General features: G+C 44.1%; 3 protein-coding genes across 3 annotated transcripts; 1 reads left to right on the top strand and 2 right to left on the bottom strand.

Annotated features, from left to right (window-relative positions):
* Positions 1-258: 258 nt before the first annotated feature.
* On the bottom strand, positions 259-2,958 carry LOC110877634 (probable protein phosphatase 2C 38). The gene is made up of 5 exons (XM_022125793.2): positions 2,823-2,958; positions 2,272-2,686; positions 1,119-1,489; positions 796-1,032; positions 259-689 (listed from the first exon to the last, which is right to left on the bottom strand). The coding sequence occupies exons 2-5, from the start codon at positions 2,594-2,596 to the stop codon at positions 453-455; spliced, it is 1,170 nt and encodes a 389-aa protein (XP_021981485.1). The 5' UTR covers positions 2,597-2,686; positions 2,823-2,958; the 3' UTR covers positions 259-452.
* Positions 2,959-6,990: 4,032 nt separating this feature from the next.
* LOC118481751 lies at positions 6,991-10,247 on the top strand. The gene is made up of 5 exons (XM_035976986.1): positions 6,991-7,176; positions 7,284-7,722; positions 7,804-8,568; positions 8,641-9,720; positions 9,817-10,247. The coding sequence occupies exons 1-4, from the start codon at positions 6,991-6,993 to the stop codon at positions 9,186-9,188; spliced, it is 1,938 nt and encodes a 645-aa protein (XP_035832879.1). The 3' UTR covers positions 9,189-9,720; positions 9,817-10,247.
* A 525-nt stretch (positions 10,248-10,772) lies between these two features.
* LOC110875663 lies at positions 10,773-15,773 on the bottom strand. The gene is made up of 3 exons (XM_022123864.1): positions 15,044-15,773; positions 11,201-14,752; positions 10,773-11,089 (listed from the first exon to the last, which is right to left on the bottom strand). The coding sequence occupies exons 1-3, from the start codon at positions 15,771-15,773 to the stop codon at positions 10,773-10,775; spliced, it is 4,599 nt and encodes a 1,532-aa protein (XP_021979556.1).
* Positions 15,774-22,206: the final 6,433 nt, after the last annotated feature.

Raw genomic sequence — 22,206 nt, 5'->3', positions numbered from 1 at the left:
CACGTCAACATGACTCCATATACACAAAGGTTTCTTCAACATATAGCAATGTTGGTTGGAAGTAAATGGTAAAATAATCCTAAAGTAGCCTCGTTCTGGTCTTGCTATTTGGCTGGGCAGTCCTATATGCAATTGATTGTTGTGAATATGCTGAAATCGTCTTCTTTACTTTTGTTTTATCAAGTTTTGTGTACTTTAGGAAGGATGTTATACTAGTTCTAACCATTAAGAGTGACTATCCTGTTTGACCCATTCGCCTTTTGACCATACAAAACAAGTATATTGTATAGCAAACACAAAGTAGTCTAGTAAAGTGATGATATGGCCTCTTTACTTACAAGTAAAGTTTTAACAAAAGTACAAGTTAGCTTCATATGCCAATCATTAGAACATCTACACAGAATCTTCTTGGCATAATCATCAGCGCTGTTTTAACTACAACCATTCAGGAACTAAAAGGAAATCGGACTCTTGACTGACAGCGTCATGGGCCCACCCGAGGAACTTTGCCCAGCAGAAGAAGAAGTGTGGGATGCCGAATCACAGTCAAGAAACAGAACAACGACTGTGATATCGTCGTGAATATTTCTTCTCAACCCTTTCTCTATTGTTTCCAACTTAGAGTAGCTCATTCCTGCCTTCCTTGCTGCTTCAGCAAGTGCAGCTCTCACAAGTTTTCTTGCAACTCCCTGCAAAAATTTTTATTAGAATATTAAAATCAAGTTTCTCCTCAATAAGTCTGTATGTTGATTTTTTATTTTTTTTTTTTAACATGGGAAAAAATACCGATCTTACATTGCGTGGAGAACTTTTCACAAGATCAATCGCCTGTTGATCAGTAAGATGATCCCATAAACCATCAGAAGCAAATATAACAAACTGATCTTCAGGGACGAGCTTCGTCACTAGTGTGGTTGGTTCCGCTTTCAGTATCGGTTTAGAGAACGGTTCAGACTGTATAAACTTCGCCGGTAACGGGGGTTTATTGAAATCGAACCGCTTCAGATATGCATCACCAATAGACCTAGAAATCTGCAATATTGTGAAACTTTGTTTACAAATCATTATGTCAAAAGTAAAAAATCTAGGACTAGGTTTAGCTATATAGCGCAAAATACCTGGATAAGACCCCTCACACGCCATATATTTTGCTTAAAAACAACGATGTTGGGATCATTTGGAAATAATGCTATTAGCTCCTCCCTAATGGATTCATCGTTTGCATTGTGATCCTGTGAAAGTCGGACAGGCATAAATGCTTTTTCAGTTTTATCCACTTGTTTCCCGAGTACTGCCCTTGAGTCTCCAGCATTTGCAACGTACAGCATTCCGTTGCATACGACTCCAGCCAAACAGCATGAGCCAACAGAGGCTATTTTTGGATTATTTTCCCATTCTCTTTCGACTGACAGCAGAAATTCTTCATCGGTTTTCAAAAACGCTTGGCGTAAAACCTCCTCTGACATTCCTGCATTTTCTGAAGCGTATTCTGCATCATCAATAAATATGTTTGTTAATATTGTCAATAATTACTGTGTTTGACCAAAAGGATCAGGAATATGAAGTTAACATGGCTTACACATGGACTGCAAGTAGAGATGGCAATTCACTTATGAATTAATAAAGATAAGTATCTGTATTCTATCCGAGAATTTAGTTATTGTAATTTTCCTTCTTTGCAGTGTCGTTTTTGAATAACATTATATATCCATCCAACCAAATGTTTCAATTTTCAGGAATATCAAGTTAACATGGCTTACACATGGACTTCAAGTAGAGATGGTAATTTACATTTAATGAATTGGTCAAACGGGTAAGATAACAAACACTAAAATGGAGGTGAAACGGGTTGAAAGTCGGGCAACATGTAATGCACCAAACTTCCAACATCGTTTTATTCAAATCAAATACATCATAAATCACTTTTTCACACTGAATGTTCACTAAATCTTTTACAAATTTGGAAGTGTTGTGTTACACGTTTTGACCTGTTACCCAACCCACCGAGTTTCCCACTTCTTTAAATGAACATACGCTTTCAAGATCGATTTAAATAGGTGCTCTGATTACATTCCACATTATCCCTTTATGTTTTTATTCTTTGATGACATTTTAAACATTAAATTATGTGCATATAGCACTATATATCTGATCACATGTCACAAATATCCAAGAAAATCTTAATATCCAAGAAAATCATATCAACAAACAGGATAACAAATGATCAGAGATTAAAGTTCATATATGAAGAGGTAACAACAACTAACTTACTTTTCAGATTCTCAAACAAACGATCTTTGATAAACCATGCGGCTTCAGGACCAGCATGACCATCATACACTCCAACGAACATTCCTCGAGGGCCATTCTCATCCATGTTCAAACTCCCAGATTCGACTTGACACTGATCCTCCAACACAGCATTTGCCTGAATCATCGCAATCGAAAACACACCCTCATCTCTAGTCCACCACAATCCCTCGACACGCGCACCCGGACGCCCCTTTTGACCATTAACAGTATCATCATCACCTTGCACAGCAGGTTTCTTCCCACAACTAACAAGTTTCTTCCCGAAACTAACAAGTTTTTTCATCTTGTCAAAACCCTAGAGTTTCAACTCAAATCTCGATATCTTGATTTCAAACTAACTGAAAGCAGATATAGACAATCTGCAAAACAACAACTGAACCACAAGAAACAACCCATGATTAGATTAACAAAACTGAAAATGAATCGAAATTAACAGAAGAAAGACTCTGTGGGGCATAAGATCGAACACATTAACTGCAATTTACAACGGTTGAAAACTTGAAACTCACCTTCAATTTGGAAATTCTGAACTCACGAACACGATTGAAAGTTCTTCAATCTTTGGTTTTGCTTTGATGGATTACAATGGTGAAATGGATTTCAAGAAATTGGAATGATTCTTGAATGAAAGAGGGTTTTACGTATAGCTGTATGTATATATAGCATGGTTCATGGGGGAGTTACAGTTACAGTTGTCATGTTTTCAAATTTGCGATCGTAATATTTCCTTCATTTTATTATTTAGTTTTTTAATTGGTTAATTTTTTTTTTTGTCTATAAACACAGATGAAAAGTGAATAATCAAAATGACCCAATTGGTCTTTAATTTTTTACTTTTTTTTTTATCGAATTGGTAACTGACTTATGTTTCTGTTATAACAGGGGCACAGCATAGTGGGGCGGGAGGGGGCGGCTGGCCACTTGAACTTTTCGCTGATTCGCTCAGTAGTGGAGAATATGTAGTTCTCGTATATAAGTTTTTAGGTATATACGTTTTTGACCCCTCGGTCGGAAATCTCAAACTTCGCTACTAGGTATATACGGGAGAAAGATTACGCTTACATGACACCAGAGTTTAACTACTCCGTACCTATTTGACTCTGTAAGTTTTTGAAAAAGTTTTTTTTCTTTGGTTGTCTAACGAAAGCGAAAAGTCTGAACTCGTTTAGGTTGATTAATGCATGTTTCCTTCTCTTATTGCAGTCGTTTTGTAAATTGTTGTTATTTTTTTGCTTTTCACAGTATTTTTTTAACTGGTGTAGACGAAGTTTTTGCCTTCCAGCTTCCTATTGGAATTTTGGTTGGACAGTATGCTTATTCGTTGCTATTAAAAAGGATTAAGATTAAGTATTATAAAGATTAAAAAATAAGTTTTAAGTATTTTTGGTTTTAATTCTTCATTTTTCATGCAAGATACCCAAACTTTTGCTGGTTTTGTATTTTATTTACCTTTTTAGTCATATTTTAATAATATTTTTGGCGCAAGCAATCTCTGAAATGTAGTTTATTACTGGTTAATAGTAGGGCTGTAAACGAATTGAACGTTCAGCGAACCGTTCGTGAACCGTTCGGCGGGAAGTTCGTTTATGTTCGTTCGATTAGCTTAACGAACGAACACGAACAAAAAATTTCGTTCGAATAGCTTAGCGAACGAACACGAACACAGGTCTCGTTCAGTGGCGAAGCTTGAAAATTTCCACCGGGGGGTCGGAAGGTAACAGACCTAAAAAAAATTTCTATCGCGTAGTTTCGAGGTGTATGTTCGGGTCGGACGTCGGTGATTCGATTCGGGTCGGGTCAGGTCAAACATTAATATCAAATAAAAACGTTCTCAAACATTAAAACATAAACATTATTTAACAAACAAACGAACAAGGACACCAAAACATTAAAAAAGAGAAAGGAATGTGGGTACCCGATTCAATAAGTTTAGGGCAAAAATTCGAATCAATTTCACCCCTAATTTCAACCTAAATCACATAAATTGCAGCCCTAAATTAAACCTAAAGATAAAAAAACAAATACCTTTAACCTTATGAAGATTGAAGAAATCGAACAAGAGTACAAGACCACAACAACGAGCAACGTTTTGGCTTTTGTTCTCGAACAAGAAGCTGAAGTCGAATAGTTCTGGAACCTGCGTTTTCCCCCCTTCTACAGTTCTGGCTTGTGGCTTCTGTTCTTCTGATCGATGTCCCAAAGTAAACGAATTTGGGGTTTTTTTTATAGGGTGGGCTTTTAAGTTGGGCTATATAATGATTTGATTTGGGTTATATAATATACATTTTAGTATGCTACCAAATATAATGGTTTGGGCTATAATATTTGGGCTAATTAAATATTTTATTTGGGCTATATAAATAAAAGAAATTAAACCCGAGGGGTCGAAAATGTATATACCTAAATTTTTTTATAAAACCGGGGGGTCAAAAACGTATATACCTACAAAATTCTATACGAAACGTACATATATAACACTACTGACCAAAAAGTTCGGGGGGTCGCGCGCCCCTCCCCGCCCCTTAAATCCTACGCCCCTGGTCTCGTTCGTTCGACTACGTTCGTGAACGTTCGGTAATATGTTCGGTTACGTTCGTTCGTGTTCGTTTGATTATATCAATAAATAATAAACCATTTATCTAAACATATTGAAATCTTGAAACCCTATTTGTTTCTTTGTTAGCTAATATTTGGACATTCTAAAACATTTTTTGGGATAATTATGTGTAAGTTAGTTAAACTTGATTCATCGTTTGGTGGTGTAGTAGACTTCTTGTGTTTTGATTTATTATTTGATGGTTGTATTTATCTAGTTATATCCAATGTTTAAGGATAACAATGTTTTTATTTTTTTATTTTCAAGTTAAATGTTCGTTTGCGTTCGTTTTTATTTGCTTGTGTTCGTTTGTGTACGAGACCAGTGTTCACGAACTGTTCGTGAACAACTGAATTTCCTTAACGAACGAACACGAACATAAAATTATGTTCGGTATGCGTTCGTGAACAGTTCGCGAACATGTTAATTTTCTTAACGAACGAACACGAACATGGCCTTGTTCGTGTTCGTTCGGTTCGTTTACAGCCCTAGTTAATAGTCATTTACGGTTTGAAACAAACAGAAAAAATGGTCTTTAAGGACTTATTTCTTATCAAATTGGTCACATACTGATTGTTGAAACAATGGTTAACACAAGGATAACCAAGAGGGTCGTTTCACTTATGGGTTCAACCTCTTCTCTTGCTCGTATCGGTGGCTTGAGATCTGCAAAACAGTAAACATCGTTAGTCTCGTTAAGAGGGGGAAGGGGGTTTTCCCTCTTAACCAGGCTCCGGCGTGAGAATAAGTACTGCTCTGAGAGGAATGAAACAGTGTGTGTATAGAGTGAGTAAAGAGAGCCAAGATCCTGAACCTGAATGATGAAGAGTCCTATTTATAGCCGGAGGGTGAAGAAGGAGGAAGCAGCTGTGCCAGCTGTGGGTGCGCGCCAGCTGTCCGACCAAGAGGAATATCCTCTTGGTCTGCTCTGTCGCGGAGGGTGTAGTGGTACACGTGGCGTCCTTGTATTCGGCTGTGCTGGGTACCTCGTACTGGTCATGTCAGCCCTGCTCCCTGGATTGTCGCAGGCCTATGTGGCCTTCTGTCAATGGTGACACGTGTTGTCCTTTATGTTGGGCAAAGCATCTTTGATGCCAGCTGTGAACTGTCTAGACGTCTTCTGGATGCTTCTAGAATGTTCTGGTGACGTGGATGCCTTGTATGCACAAAAGTGGTGTGGTCCCTGCCATGTAGGCAGGGAATTGGGACCATACCTCTTCAAGTCCCCCCAGTCCAGTGTGCCTTCTAGTTGAGTTGATCGTCTAGGAGGGATTCTGGACTTATGAGAGTTGTGATTTCTATGCATCGCGTTGAAGTTGGTGAATATAAAGTGAGCCAAGTGGATGCATACCGCATGGTTATTGGCCCTTTGAAAAAAGTGAGCCAAATGGACGCATGCCGCATGGGTTTTGGCCCCTTTGAAAAAAGTGAGCCAAATGGACGCATGCTGCATGGGTTTTGGCCCCTTTGAAAAAAGTGAGCCAAATGGACGCATGCCGCATGGGTTTTGGTCTCTTTGAAAAAGTGAGCCAAATGGACGCATGCCGCATGGGTTTTGGCTCTCTTGAAAAAGTGAGCCAAATGGACGCATGCCGCATGGGTTTTAGCTCTTTTGAAAAAGTGAGCCAAATGGACGCATGCCGCATGGGTTTTGGCTCTCTTGTGTTTCCTTCTGTTTGAAGTTTGGTGGTTATGGGGAAGTGTTTGGTGTGACCGTCTGACGTCCCTGTCTTTTCGGAGGTGAACAGTTGCTTTTGCAGTGACTTTCTGTCACATCAGCAGACCCTGTCGCCCATGCTTCCCGAAAAACGAGCCGACGTATTCTCTCTCCTGTGACGTGTCGGTCATCTATTGGGTGCTTTTCCTGTTTCCTGACGGTCCACTATCCATCGCATTAAATGCGATGGGTATAAATAGGGGATGGTTACCCCTTTCTTCCTTCATTCTTGACTTCTAAGTGTGATTCTCCTCCTGTGTTTCTCTATCCTTCACATTTTCTTGAGTTCTAAGTGTGATTCTCCTCCTGTGTTTCTCTATCCTTCACATTTTCTTGAGTTCTAATCATCTTCTTCTTGACCTTTATGGCTGAGAAGAATCCAACTCAAAAGAAGAGGAAACAAAGGGGTAAGGCTCCTCCTGGTCCAGATCAAGATGTCATCAACTGGAAGGAGGAAGAGTTTCATAACCTCGTTAGGGGGCATAACTTTCGTCCTGAGTGGGGGGTCGGTACCCTCCTTCTGGATCTACTGCATTGGATGCCCCTCCTGGTTTTATCACGTTGTACGTTGCTTTTTTCCGGGAAGGCAATTTTAGGTTGCCGATTACGAAGTTCACTGCTGCCGTTTTGAGGGGTTATGGGCTCCATATTTCTCAGATAAATGCGATTGGGCTCCCTCGGATTACCCATTTCGAATTTGTCTGTAGGTCTTACCGTGTTGAGCCTACTTTTGAGATGTTCAACGCTTTCTACAGCGTTTCGTATGCCAGCGGGTTTTACTCTTTTCAAGCTAGGACGGGAGTTACTCCGGTGTGTTCGGTGCCGATAAAGGGCATTCATGATTGGAAACAAAAGTTTTTTTACATCCGCCGTGGTGTGATTCCGACGGATATGTCATATAGGCAGGTGGGTCAAGGGGTCCCTAAAGTGGATGTGCTGCCGGATTATGCTGCTCAAGAATGGTATGGGAAGATAACCGCTAAGGCGACTGCTATTTCTCAGTTGGATGAAATGGCCTTAGTTGGTGCTGGAATGAGTATGTTGTGGGTGCCCAAGCATCCGCTGGGTCAACCTGTGTACAGCCATAAGGGCAAATGTATGATTTTCTCCTATCCTGCCGTTTGGTTATCTTCCTTTATTTTTATCATGTATCCTTATTTTTGTTGTCATGTTGCAGTTGGTTATAGTTTGTTGAACGCTTTGGACCCTAAGGCGGCGGGTGATATGGTTGAGGCCATCCAGGCTGACGGGAATCCATCGTGGTTGGACCAGATACGGGACCGTTTTCTGCATCCTACCGATGCTAGTTTGAGCAAATACGCGAATGAAGTTCTTGGTGAGGATGATTGGGATGACTTTGTCGACTCTGGTCGAGAGGAAGTCATCATCCTTTCTAGTGGAAGTTCTGACCGGGATGTTGAAGATCTAATATCTCATTCCGCGCGTGCAGGTACCGCGCCTGGTGGTGTTGCTGAGCCGATACATGAATTTGTTGAGGATGATGATGATGCGGAGGCATCTGTTGATCCGTCTGCCCAGTTGGAGACGAGAAAGAAGGCACGGACTGATAGATCTGGAAGGAGGGAAGAGAAGAAGGAGGGCGGAGCTGCTGGATCTTCTCGTAAGCAACCTTCTACTCTTCCTTATCTAGATTATGTGGTAGTGTCTGATACATTGTCTGGCCTAGGCCCTGGGGAGGTGCGTCAGGGGTCGGATCCTGACGATAAGGCCACTTTGACTGAGCATATGAAGAAGAAGGCTCTTGATGATCATAAGCGTCATCTTGATGAACAAGCTGCTGCCCTTCTTGCGGCCAAGAGAGCTAAGCTTCAAAAGGATGCCCCCCCAGCACCTTCTGAATCTGAAGTTGATTTGGGTGTGTTTAGTGGGGGTCGAGGGAACTTGTTGGAGGAGATATGGGCTGCCTCTGCTCCCCGCCCTGGTAACTTATTTTCATTGTATGTTTCTGGTATCTTTTCTTTGGGTCTTTTCGTTAATTGTTGTCGTATTGCAGTGCTCAAGACAAGCAAGAAACCTCGGCCGGTGGATATTTCTCAGATTACTCCACCTACTTCTCCTCCCTCGAGGACTGTTGGCTTGACCCCTCCACGTGACAGTGTTGGTGCAAATGTGGAGGGTGGTGAAGGGTTTGTTGAAGGTACATTTGAGGGAGGTGATGCTGCTGGAGGTGATGTTGGAGGTGATGCTGCTGGAGGTGACGGTGCCGGAGGTGATGTTGCTGGGGGTGATAAGGGTAAAGGTGTTGAAGTGGAGATGGAGTCTAGTGAGACTACTCCGCAACAAACCATTTACACAAAGCGTCCTCCTGGTGGGGGTGGGGCCACATCTGGCACCGTTCGGGACTCGCACTTTGAACGTGTTCCTAATGATTCATGGGGCAATCCAGCTTGTGATGATATGCCTCACGTTCCCCGCTGGAGCCTTACTCAGGGTTCTCGTATGGAAGATTTGAAGAATTGTCATGAGTTTTTCTCTTTGTCTCTTCCGCCTGTAGAGAGAATGTTTTCAGAAAAACCGCAACCGCTTTGCCCTTATAGATGATCATGTTAGAGCTGGAGTTAACTTCTTTGCCACTTCGCAAGAGATTCTTCGCGAATGGCGATCTATGGGGGAAGAAAATCTTGAGTTTGAAGAGGCTAAGAAGTCGTTTTCTAAAGAGAGAGAGAAATTTAATGCAGAGAAAAAAGGTTTGCAATGGCGGGTTGCTGAGGCGGAGCGGAAGCTCGAAGAGCAGAAGCAGTTGAACGAGCAAAAACAGAAAGATTGGGAATCTGCATGTGCTCGTACGAACTCGGAAATGCAGTCGCAGCGTGAAGCTATTGTGCGGCTGTCTGGTGAGAAGACGACCCTTGCGGATGAGGCGCATCAGGCGCGGCTTGCTGCGGAGAAGAAGGAAAAGGAGTATGTTGCACGGATCGACAAGCTGGAGCTTCTTTCGCAGGAGAAGGCTTCGGAATGTGAGGCTGCTCAGCGCCTTCTTGATGAGAAGACGGCTGAGTGTCGTGCGTCTGAGCTGCTTGCTGAGGAAGCCTCAGCTGATAGTAGGTGGTTGCTATCCCGTGGCGTTCCATTGGTAATGTTCTTTGCTTGCCCCGTTGTCTTCTTCCTTTTTGTTTTTGCTTTTGTGTGTTCCTTTCTGCAACCTTACTCGCTTTTGTTTTTTGTGTAGCTTGCTGATCGCATCATGCATTCATCTGAACTTGCCCGCTACATGTTTGAATTGGGTAGGGCAGGTTATAACAGTGGGCGCAAGTTTGGTTATGCTGAAGGTAGATTTGCAGCTTCCAATAATGAGAAGGATTACAACTTTGAGTTGTACAAGGAGGATTGTGATGGTGCTTATGCGGAGAAGCGGAAAGAGTTTTCGATGCTTGATTTTGCCGTTGTTCGGGCTGCCGGCAAGTTGGCTCATAAAGCTAATGGAGTGGCTTTGTTAAAGAACGCTTTGGGAGACGATGGCGATGGTGGTGCAGGAGGTGCTGGTTCTAGCCATTCTTGATTGGAAGTTTCCGGCCTGTGTGCCGTGTATAGCCCTGAATGGGCTTGTAGTGATTGTTTTTAAGACAATTTGAAATTTCTTACCTGTCGTGTTATGTATTTGACAAATATGTTGTTACTTTTCATGGTTATGCGATATTTTGGTGTCGTCATAATATGTGCATGTTTAATTACTTTGATTAGGTGTCACGAATGAATGATGGCGCTGACAGGTGGTGTTGTGTTATTACAACGTTTATATTCTGTCGTTTGGGCATGTGCGCTTTTCATGTGACATGCGAAGTGATCGAGTTGCACGTTATTGTGTGAGCTCAGCTGTGTTCAGCCTTGGGAGCGTTACAATGTTTAGTTGCCTTGCCATCGATATTTTCGCGTTTATGTGGGCACGAAGTTATGTTTTGGCGTTTTGTAGGCTTTGGTTGTGTTTCCGACCCGGCTCTTCACTTGGTTGTGACGAGCCTTGGAGGTCTACAACGTTTCCTATGGTCGAGCCAGTGATGTTTTCGTGTACGCCCGAAGTAATAAATGCAGTTGTGACAAGAAATATGCATAAAATAAAGATAGCCGAACACTTCTTGTATTAGGTAAATGTGTTGGCGATTTGCCCTGTACGATTACATGTTTGTATTATATGTAGCATTTTCGTAACTGTTGGGCATTCCAGGTTCGTGGAACCTCTTTGTTGGTCATGGTGCGTAACTTGTATGCTCCTTTGCTGAGTACCTCATCAATGATGTATGGGCCTTCCCACTTAGGGGCCAGTTTCCCCGGTTTTTCTGCGTTGGACGCTTCGTTGTCTCTTAAGACGTAGTCCCCTGGGTTGAAGGTGCAGATCCGGACTCGGGAGTTGTAATACTTTTCAAGCTTTGATTTGTATATGGCTTCATTGATTGCTGCCATCTCCCTCCGTTCTTCTAGGAGATCCAGGTCGATCCTCCTTTCTTCTTCGTTGTTGATCAGGTTCATGGAGAGCATTCTCGGAGATGGAAGCCCAATCTCTGCTGGGATCACAGCCTCGGACCCATAGACCAAGCTGAAAGGTGTTTCTCCATTGCTTTTTTTTTTTGGCATTGTTCTATGGGCCCACAATATGCTGGGTAGTTCATCGACCCACCCACGCCTTTTTTCACCGAGCCTTGCTTTGATGCCATCGACGATGCTCTTGTTGACCGCTTCAACTTGACCATTCCCTTGCGGATGTGCAACCGACGAGAAGGTATGTTCAATGTTTAGTTCCTTGAACCATCGTTCGAGATCATCTGCTGCAAAGTTTGTTCCATTGTCGGTGATGATTCTGAGTGGTAGGCCGAACCGGCATATGATTTGTTCCCATATGAAGCGTTTAACGACTGCCGACGTGGTTGATGCGAGTGCCTTTGCTTCTACCCACTTGGTGAAGTAATCGACCGCGACTATGATGAACTTAACTGCCCCCGGAGCCTCTGGAAAGGGGCCCACCATGTCTATGCCCCATTGCTGAAAAGGCCATGCGGTTGTTACTGGTACCAGCTCGTTTTTGGGCCGCATGGTTTTTGGTGCGTGCCTTTGGCAGCCACTGCATTTTCTCAATTCTTTCACGGCGTCGAGGTGCATCCCGGGCCAGTAGTATCCGGCATTCATTACTTTTGCCACTACCATTCGCGGCCCGACATGGATACCACAAATGCCTTCATGTACTTCCCGGATCAGATAATTTGCGTCGTCGGCATCAACACATCTTAGCAGTGGGCCGAGATATGACTTTCGATACAGTATCCCGTCTGCCATCTGATAATGTTCTGATTTGTATTGGACTTTCCGCGCCTCAGCTTTATTTTCTGGAAGTATCCCGGACTGTAAGTACATGATTATGGGTGTCATCCAGGACGTGGTTCCTGTTTGGATGACGCTGACTTCTCTGAGTGGAACAGATGGGTTGCTCAAAACTTCTATGCGCACATCCTTTGCTAAGTGCTGGAAACTTGTCGACGCAAGCTTGCTTAAAGCATCTGCCGGCTTGTTTTCGCTGCGGTTTATGTGATGCACCTTGTAGGAATAGAAAGTTTGTAACAACGTTTTTGCTTGGTTGAGATAGAGTGCCATTATGTCGCCCTTGGCTTCGTACTGGCCGTTGATTTGGCCTGCTACTAACATGGAGTCCACATGTGCTTCGATGTGTCGGACCCCCATTTTGATTGCCAAACGCAAGCCGGCCAGAAAGGCTTCGTACTCTGCTTCATTGTTTGTGCTCTTGAAGTCTAGGCGTATGGCGTATGTGAACTCATGTTTGTCGGGGCTTACTAGCCTTAGCCCTGCGCCTGCCCCGTCTTCGTTGGATGCACCATCTGTGTACAGTCGCCATGGTTCTTCGGTTTGTTTTTTCTCGGCTTTCTCCATCGCTTTACACTCTCTGTCTTTGTCATCCGGGACCTCCGTCATGAAGTCTGCCAAAACTTGGCCTTTGATTGATGGTCGTGGTCTGAAAACTACGTTATGTCCCCCCAGCTCTATTGCCCATTTGGCCAACCTTCCTGACACTTCTGGCCTTGCTAGGATATTTCCAATATTGTAGTTTGTTAGCACGTGAATGACGTGGTTGGCGAAATATCTGCGTAGCCTTCTTGAGGCGTGAATCAGTGCGAGGACAAGCTTTTCCATGATTGCGTATCTGGTTTCTGGGTCAGTCAGGGTTCGAGACACATAATACACAGGTGTCTGGACACCTTGGCGATCAACAAGCAGTACGGCTCCGATTGCCTTGTCGGAAGCTGAGAGGTACAGGACCAAAGGTTCTCCTTTGTTTGGTGCCGTTAAAGTTGGTAACTTGATGAGACAGTCTTTCATCTCGCGGAACGCATTTTCTGCTTCCGGAGTCCATTGGAACTGGTTTTTCTTCATGCAGTTGCGCAAGGTCTTGATGAATGGGAAGGATTTTGCCGCGTGGTTGGCGAGGAAACGATTGAGTGCTGCCAGTCGTCCTGCAAGCTTTTGCATGTCTTTGACGTTTGCTGGTGAAGGCATCCTGTCTATGGCTTGGACCTTCTCCGGATTCACCTTAAAACCATCTTTAGTGACTATGAAGCCCAGAAACTTTCCCTCTTCCATTCCGAATGAGCACTTTGCTGGATTCAGTTTGATGCTTACGCTTCGCAGTGTGTTGAAGGTCTTCTGGATATTTGCCAGCATCGCGCTCTCCTCCTTGCTCATGATTACCAGATCATCCATGTACACTTCGATGTACTTACCGATGGCGTCACTGAATGTTTCGTTCATCAACCTTTGGTACGTTGCACCTGCATTTTTTAAGCCGAACGGCATTTTGGTATAACAATACAGCCCCGTTGGCGTGCAGAATGCGGTTTTATCTTCATCTTGAATGGCCATTTGGACCTGGTGATACCCTTTGTAGCAGTCCAAGAAACATTTCCACCGGAATGTTGCCAAAGAATCGATTTTCTCATCTATATCTGGTAAAGCGTAGCAGTCACGTGGACATGCCTTGTTCAGATCCTTATAATCGACACACATTCGCCAACTGCCATTCGGTTTCTTTACCATTACTGGGCTTGCTACCCATGTTTGGTATCGGACTTCCCTGATGATACCTGCGTTTAGCAGTTCCAACACTTGTTCCTTCATTGCATCATGTTTGATGTCCCCCAGGTGTCGTTTAGCATGCACTACTGGCTTTGCATCTTCTGAGACGTTTAGCCGGTGTTCTGCGATGTGCCGTGGGACGCCAACCATATCGGCCGGAGTCCAGGCGAACACGTCCATGTTTTCGTGTAGTAATTTTTTCAGCGCCGCGCGGGTTAGATCAGACATGGCTGGGCCCAGGGTGACTGTTTGTTCTGGGTATGCGTTGTTCAATACCCATTTCTCTGCTTCTATGCGCGGTGCCTGTTTGCTTGCTTTTTCCGGTCTGATTTCATCTGTTGCTAGCACTTCTTTGCTTGCGTATATCAACGCGATGCCTGTTTCGGTTGGAAAACCTATGGCAGAATGTGGTGCGGAACAGATCATGCTGAAATCTCCTTGGGATTCTCTTCCTAGGAGGATGTCATGTCTTGAATGTGCCAGTAGTACCATGAATGTGACTTCTTCGGTTCTTGAATTTCTCCCATCAGAAAGCAATACTGGGAATGATATTTGTCCTAGGGGAAAGACGGCCTCGTTGCAGAAACCAGTTAGTGGGTAATCGACTGGTTCTAGGCGCGCCTTATCCTCTTGGTCAAATTGATTGAAGCACTGTTCATATATGATGTTCGCGGTGCTCCCGGGATCAATAAAGATGTAATCTGTTTGGTAGTGGCCGATCACCCCTGGGATGACTATTAGCCGCTTTTCTCTCGGGCCTCCCCTGACAACTGGGAAAACCACTTGCTTCTCGCGCCATGAATCATCCTGCGCGCGCTTGTTGTAGTTTTTTCTTGGTCGCCGTGGACCTCCTTGCACCATATGAGTTTCTAGCTTTCTGAGCTTCTTGTTGTCTGGACCTTCATCTCTTCGTTGTATCTGGCGGTAATCACGCTTTCCTCCCTTGACTAAGTGACTGAGCTTTCCGTCTCTTAGAGCTCTTTCGATTTCTTGCTTTAGGCTAAAGCAATCATCGGTCAAGTGGCCCGTATCTTTGTGGAATTCACAGAAGAGATTTGGGTCTTGACCCCTTTTGTTGCGCATCTGCAAGGGTGGTTTGAACTGATGGTTCTCTGTGGCTAAAACTTCAGAAGGTGTTTTGGTTAGTGGAGTCCACTGCTTTTCTCTATTTTCGCGCTTTACTTCTTTTCGATGGGCTATCTGATTGATCGTATGGCGTGCATCGTCCCGTGGGGGGCTTCTTTCTCTGTTCCCAGAAGCCCTCCAGGGTTGATTTCTGCCCCTTCTGTTGTTTCGATCGTTATGGTTGTGTGCGCGCTGACGGTGATCGTCACCGGTCAGTTGCCTGTCTGTCTGCGCAATAGTCTTGGCCGCTTCAATGAAGGTTTCCCAGTCTTTGGGTCCTCCATCTCGCCCTTTGATTCTTTTAACCAGATCGTCGCACTTGACCGCTCGCATGAAGTGTGCGCGCATCATTTTCTCTGGTATGTCTCCGATCTCTAGACATTCTTTGTTGTACCTTGTAATGAAATCTTCTACGCTTTCATAGTCTTTTCTCCATATGTTCAGACAATCACCCGGATCTCTGGCTTGTCTTCGCTGCTGAGAGAAGTGTGCTAGGAACTTCTCTCGGAAATCGACCCATGATTTGATTTTTCCAGCCAGTAAGTTATCGAACCAAATGCGCGCCGCGCCAACGAATGTCTGAGCAAACAGGTGGCACCATGTTGGTAAGTTCCATCCGCTTGTTGCTCCTGCACCTTTAAACACCTGGAGGTGATCGTCTGGGTCCGTCAACCCGTTGTATTTACCCACGTTGTGTGGTAATTTCGTTTTGTCGATGGCCGCGCACGCGATTTCTCGAATGAATTTTGAATTTTCAGCCATGTCCTCAGGACGATAGCTCAAGGTGTAATCATGCTCTGCTTTGGGGTTGTACCCCGCGCGCTTGGTTGGTTTGTATGCTTCGTGTTCCGGAGGAAGTCTGCTAAACACTGTGGATTCCCCCTTGTAAGTTGGGTCGTCTTCCTCCTCTTCCCATTCCGTATTCATGTTGCGCGCGCCCAAACGGGTTTGGATCGGCCTTCGTTGTAGATTGGAGGTTTGAACGAAGTTGCTCTCTGTTTCAGCATAAGTATCGCGCGTGTCTTGTATGCTGGGTCTTCTGACATTTTGCACTGGTTCTCTTTCTGGTCGTAAGTTCCACGCGTTTGTCTGCTGAGCCGTGTGTGTACTCAGAGACCTTGGTTGTGGAGTTACGAATTCTGATTGGTTAGCCTGTGCTTGGAGCAAGGCTTGTTGTGCGCTGAGCTGCGTATAAACGAGGTTTATGGATGCCATTTGTTCGGCATACCAGGAAGCCAGAGTTTTTCCCTCGGGTAGCCCTAAAAGTGCAGAGTAGTTGAGTTGTGCTTGTTCCGATGGAGCAGAAGGGCCTGGTCCATGGCTTACAGTCTGCATCGGCGGAGGTGTTTGGTGTAATATCCCCGTTGGAGATTGGAGAGCAGCTCCGTTTGTGGTTTGAGTGATGATTCTTGCTGGTGTTTGGAAGATGGGTCCGGTTGTGGTTTGGCTGACAGCCCTGGACGCACTTCCAAAAATGGATGGAAACTCGTTGTTCAGCTGACCTTCTTGGATGGTCTCGTTCCTTTGACCCCGTTGGACGTGTGCCGTGTCCGAAACGAGTTCAAAGGAAGAAACTTCTCCGTCAGCTGGGTGTGAATGATTCTGGTCTGCCATTTTCACGAGTGTTTTTTAGAAGAGAAAAAGAGGTGAGAGTGGTCTTGCAAAAAAGCGGATGGCGCCAATGTTGAAACAATGGTTAACATAAGGATAACCAAGAGGGTCGTTTCACTTATGGGTTCAACCTCTTCTCTTGCTCGTATCGGTGGCTTGAGATCTGCAAAACAGTAAACACCGTTAGTCTCGTTAAGAGGGGGGAAGGGGGTTTTCCCTCTTAACCAGGCTCCGGTGTGAGAATAAGTACTGCTCTGAGAGGAATGAAACAGTGTGTGTATAGAGTGAGTAAAGAGAGCCAAGATCCTGAACCTGAATGATGAAGAGTCCTATTTATAGCCGGAGGGTGAAGAAGGAGGAAGCAGCTGTGCCAGCTGTGGGTGCGCGCCAGCTGTCCGACCAAGAGGAATATCCTCTTGGTCTGCTCTGTCGCGGAGGGTGTAGTGGTACACGTGGCGTCCTTGTATTCGGCTGTGCTGGGTACCTCGTACTGGTCATGTCAGCCCTGCTCCCTGGATTGTCGCAGGCCTATGTGGCCTTCTGTCAATGGTGACACGTGTTGTCCTTTATGTTGGGCAAAGCATCTTTGATGCCAGCTGTGAACTGTCTAGACGTCTTCTGGATGCTTCTAGAATGTTCTGGTGACGTGGATGCCTTGTATGCACAAAAGTGGTGTGGTCCCTGCCATGTAGGCAGGGAATTGGGACCATACCTCTTCACTGATTTTTCCGGTATACATGGGAGAAAATTTAGGCTTACGTGGCACAAGAATCTAACTACCATAGTACTATGCACCAATGCGACTCTTAAGTATGCAGTTTTTGGCTGTATATATTTAAATCTCCCTTTAAAAAATAATTTTGATTGTTATATGTTTGTTTTCATTAAGAATTAAAATTAAGTATTATAAATATAGACAAAAAAATCAAATATAAATACCCTTATCATACAAAACGTACGCATAACTGCATATAAGGTGATTATATAAAAAAACGCGGTGACATTTTCGTAATTATTTACTCGTAGAGTAATTATCAAAATTACTCTACAAATGATCTAATCTCTCTTTCATCTCCATCTCATCTTCATCTTTATATCATAAGATCGCTTCACAAATCACAACCACCATATCATCTTCATTACCATATCACCTTCAACAGATCACCACCATCTCTGTCGTCGCCCCTTCCTCCCCCCACAGCCACCGCGCCATCACCATCTCGGTCGCACCATACAACCTGTAACATGAGTATTGTGCTACTAAGACAGAACATGATGATACACATCTGATCTTTGTTAAAGTTGTGGTTTTGCTCAAGATGATTAGTTTTGATGCATAACTCAAAAGGGATGCGATACAACTTGTTGCCTGTTTACCCACCACTTTTTTTTATAATCCATATTGTTCAACAAAAAACTTATTGTTTCTTAAAAAAAACTAGTCATATGACCCTAACCGGAAACAAGCTGGAACAGTTTCATGGTTAATATGAGAACCGAAACCGGACCATGTAATGTGCTTGTGGTTCGGGTCCTAGATGGGTCACACGGTTTTTATATGAATAGAGACGATTACAGACTAATGGCAAGTAGACGGGCAACAAGCTGCATCGCTACCCTCTTCTGAATAGCAAACCCTACCCTGCTAAGCACAAAATTCTGCCCCTTAATATGCGCGGTGTTACTGCTTACCACCTACTGAACCCGCTTGAGAAACCACACTGCGTCAGGGGCGAGAGCGCCAAAGGTATCGAAAGCGAACGGGGCGACCACATGCTGATTCTCGTTGCAAGCTTTTTCGTGCTTAGCTACTTTGCCTGCCTCCTCCTTGGTTATCGTCTGGCCCGCCACAAACCCGTGGTCCCTTAGCCCAACGAGATTTTTGGATTTAATATCCATTCAAATTCTCACAATTCGCACATTACAGATCTCCATAATCTAAGTTCTCTATTTCAACACCACTTGCAATTTTCCCCATTTTTTCACATTTTTTTACATTTTTACCTAATTAGAGCTTGATAATCCGGTTTATACTAGTTTAGCTTATACAATCGTTAGCTGAGGTGAATCCTTTTCATTTTTTTAATTAATACTCTTCCTTGTGTTCTGATTTCTGCTGCGGGTATGGGTCAGAGAGGTGTGGTGTTCGCTTCCTTGTAGGGTTTGCGCCAACAAGGTGTTCAATGAAATGCTCGGAGTAAGTTTTCAATGAGCTCGGATTCAAAAAGCCTTTGAACCGTCGGGTGTTAGCTCTAGCTCTGTTTTCTTTCTTGTTTTGGGGTGGAGACATTACCTAAGTGTCTTGGTTGAAGTTGTTTTCATTTTGGTTTTTTAGGCCATGTCGAATGGTTTTTGGCCTTGCCCCTTCAATGGATTCCATTGTTGTCCCGATGGGGTTGCTGGGTCTAAGGGGATCTCAAGGCTTATGACTCATATTCAACGTCACCATTTTGGTTCGAATGATAGAAGAGATACTTTGAGGCGTGCCATTGCTGAAGACCCCAAACTTTTTACCTTTGTTTGTGAAGCCCTTAGGTTGTCTGAACAATGGTTGTGTTGGGAGTGCATGTGCCTTCATTCTTTCCGGCGGGGGTGTAACCATGAAGATTAGGTTGTTCGATTTGTGCCAACGGGAGTGGATAAAGTGGGTTTTATTGTGGAAGTCCCTAAACCTGTGTCGCAATGGAGGCTTCCCCGTCTAGAGAGGTATGTGTTGATGTTGCTCTCCTTGACCGAGTTTTCTCTCTTCCTATTAAGACTGTTAAGAGCATCCCCTTTAGTTGTCGCATGGCGTTTGCCGAAGCCTTAACCACAACTTTAGATAATGTGGTGGCTATGCCTGATTCGGTTGATGCATGGATTCGACTTCTACTAATGCCTTAGTGTACCTTGTGTGTATTTACGCCGATCATCCGCCAGGATAAGGGGTCTGGCAACAGGAAAAATGGTCAATGTCTAAGTATACAGCGGGCATCGGCCTAATGGGGTGACCTTGAGGGGTTTGGTATTCTCATTCAGTCTTTGTTTGCTCAACCTATGAAGGAGGGTCCGAAGGGTTTTAAGAAAATGTCTGATAAAAAAGCGAGATTGTCGAGCAGTATTTATGTAAGGTTGTCGATGGTCATTTTACCGTTGCGGTTAAGGTCTTTTGTTCTTCTGGGGTCGCACCACTTGATAAGAAAACTATGAAGGCTCTCGTGGATAAACACCCGTGCATGCCCTCTACCATGCCCACTTTCTTACCGCTAGAGTCTCACCTTGTAGCGGAGACCAACAGTGTGCTAGGGTGTATAAAATCCTTCCCTAAAGGGACGTCATGTGTGAGAGATGGTTTGAAAGCTCAACACCTTTTGGACGCCCTTTGTGGGGAAGGGTCCGTGATTGCGGTTAGTTTGCTCAGAGCGATTTCAGCTGTGGTTAAATTATGTTTACGGGGGGGGGAGATGTCCGAGGAGTTTGGCGGAGTTTGTTGCATCTGCTCCCCTTACGCCACTTCTCAAGCCTGATAATGGGATTAGGCCTATTGCAGTGGGTTCGATCTGCAGGAGAGTGGTCTCCAAGGTAGCTGTCACACCCCAACAAATGGCGGAATTATCGGGGCATGGCACTGAGCGAAACAGATTGTCCAGAAGTTTCCATAACAACTATCATTACCATTCAATTTATATAATACGTCCCATACCGTACCTTAAATAGTAAACAAGTTATTACAGATCACAACTAGTCAAATATTCTATTCTGACAACTCAGATTAAAATTTAAAAAAATTGTTCAAATGCTTCTAGAGACTCGATATGCAAGATCTACAAACAACTATGCTCTAGACGCTTATTCTAAGCTCGCCCTCCTAGCAGATAAGCATCTTAATTGCCTGTCACATACGTTAAAATAAAGTCAATACATAAAATGTAAAGGTGAGCATACAAGTTTGATAATAGCATATAGAGTTCGAAATAGTTTACGCATAACCAGCACGTACACAGAGGAAAACGAAGCATGTTAATTATCGACGTGGATCTATCGATACCAATGACTGCGGGTTGACTGCCCGAGGCAGTTCGCAATACATGATTACCACCGTAATCCATGCAAGTAATTGTCCTTAACAACCCCCGTGTGAACGGGTGCTGAGTCCAAACTGTAGTACTATTGTCGTTAAGGCAGGTAGACAGCATTCCACGTGTAAACATAACAACAAGCATTCATTTAGTCACGTAATACATGCGGTAACGGTTAGCGTTTAAAGTAATTGAGTAGTGTGTCCGATTGTGATTTAGAATAAGTAACGTATGTAACACCCAAAAGTGCTAAAGCAAAAAGGGTTCGAGTATACTCACAGTGATTGATGGATTGAAGGGAGCACTTGAGAGTAGGGTTAGCCTGAATAGTTCGATAGCATAACGATAAGCAACGCGTAAAATGGAAACAAATGTTGGAGGGTCGGACGATTTGATCGTTCGGTTAACCAGTCCGTTCGGACAGTCTGTCCGGTCGGCCGGTAGGCCGATCGGATGGACTGTTCGAGTGGATTGTTTCTTCCTTTGAGGAGGATGTGTTTGTGTGTGATGGTTTGACCTTTTGAGGTTTTCGTTGTAGCATTTGAAAACATTGAAGTATCCTTACCTTTCAGGTCGACCGATCGAACGGTTGGTTCGATCGGCCGGCTTAACCGATTGGTTAGGTACTTCAACAACAAGTTCTTGTCAGGATGTCACCTGGTCAGACGGCTCGACCGATCGGGTGGCACTCCAATGCGTTGAACAAGTTGAAAAACGATTAAGTGTTGAAGCATAGTATCTCATGATCCGAAGAGTAATTCAAATCAGACCGTAGTCCGATCGAACAGCACTTCGTTCAATACTAGACTTCATGAAATTGTTAAGTGTGGGGCCATGTGCTAGCCGATCGGTTGGCCTGGTCGATCGGCTAGCTTGTCCGATCGGCTGGGCTGTCCATTCGAACAGTCAACCCGATCGGTCAGCTTCTTGACCTGGTCGTCCTGTCGTCTAACACTTGGCTGTTTTGATTGTTTGACGTTATATCGAGGTACTTTGACAACGAGTTGAACCATAGAACCCTCGTTCTTACTTGTTCTTCCTGCTCGGACAGGAATCACCCAAATCCGGCCGGTGAATTATTCGGAACGGAGTTTAACGTTTAACTCGAGGTCGGTGAACCTCGTGGATAGAATCCGGGTCTTGAGTCGTGCAACCATCGAATTGATTAATAAGTCGGCACAAGCTCCGTTCCTATCGATTTGAAGGCATTGAGTGTAAAAGAGTTGAAAGAAAGTTGGAAAAACCATATTTCAATCATTTTCACCGAGAAATGTTCGGATCTATGAAAGATCTTTGCTTGTTTATGTGGAAATCAGCTAGATCCAAGTGATTCTTGGTGGATTGAGGCCAAAACATGAAGTTTTTCAAGAACACCATGATGACACCATCCTAGAACACTTGAATCTTGATGATTTCACGGTTAGAAATCAAGATTTGAAAGGTAGAAAGCTGTAGGGGTGTGTATAGATCAAGAAAGTACAAGATTTAGGATGAAATCTTACCGGAATCAGAAGGAATCTGAGAAAAGAAGGGGAGCACAAGCTGGTCGGTCAGAGCTTTCCAAAAATGGTAAGCATGATAATGACAGGGGTATTTATAGGCTTCCAAAAGAGGAAAGGGCTGGCTGATCGGTCAGGCACCCCGATCGGACAGCCTGTCCGATCGGACAGCAGTCCGGTCGGACAGCAGTC

Source organism: Helianthus annuus, chromosome 9 (genome assembly GCF_002127325.2).
Source record: "Helianthus annuus cultivar XRQ/B chromosome 9, HanXRQr2.0-SUNRISE, whole genome shotgun sequence".
Classification (NCBI taxonomy): Eukaryota; Viridiplantae; Streptophyta; class Magnoliopsida; order Asterales; family Asteraceae; genus Helianthus; species Helianthus annuus.
Note: the sequence above shows the minus strand (reverse complement) of the source record. Positions and strands in the feature narration are given on the sequence as shown.

Coding starts and splice junctions, on each gene's coding strand:
- LOC110875663 (XM_022123864.1), bottom strand. CDS start 15,773: ATGAATACGGAATGGGAAGAGGAGGAAGACGACCCAACTTACAAGGGG. Junction 14,753..15,043: donor ACTGACCGGTGACGATCACC/GTCAGCGCGCAC, acceptor AATTCCACAAAG/ATACGGGCCACTTGACCGAT. Junction 11,090..11,200: donor AACAATGCCAAAAAAAAAAA/GCAATGGAGAAA, acceptor TCAACAACGAAG/AAGAAAGGAGGATCGACCTG.
- LOC110877634 (XM_022125793.2), bottom strand. CDS start 2,596: ATGAAAAAACTTGTTAGTTTCGGGAAGAAACTTGTTAGTTGTGGGAAG. Junction 1,490..2,271: donor TTTGTTTGAGAATCTGAAAA/GTAAGTTAGTTG, acceptor TTGATGATGCAG/AATACGCTTCAGAAAATGCA. Junction 1,033..1,118: donor GTGTGAGGGGTCTTATCCAG/GTATTTTGCGCT, acceptor ACAATATTGCAG/ATTTCTAGGTCTATTGGTGA.
- LOC118481751 (XM_035976986.1), top strand. CDS start 6,991: ATGGCTGAGAAGAATCCAACTCAAAAGAAGAGGAAACAAAGGGGTAAG. Junction 7,723..7,803: donor GTACAGCCATAAGGGCAAAT/GTATGATTTTCT, acceptor GTCATGTTGCAG/TTGGTTATAGTTTGTTGAAC. Junction 8,569..8,640: donor TGCCTCTGCTCCCCGCCCTG/GTAACTTATTTT, acceptor GTCGTATTGCAG/TGCTCAAGACAAGCAAGAAA.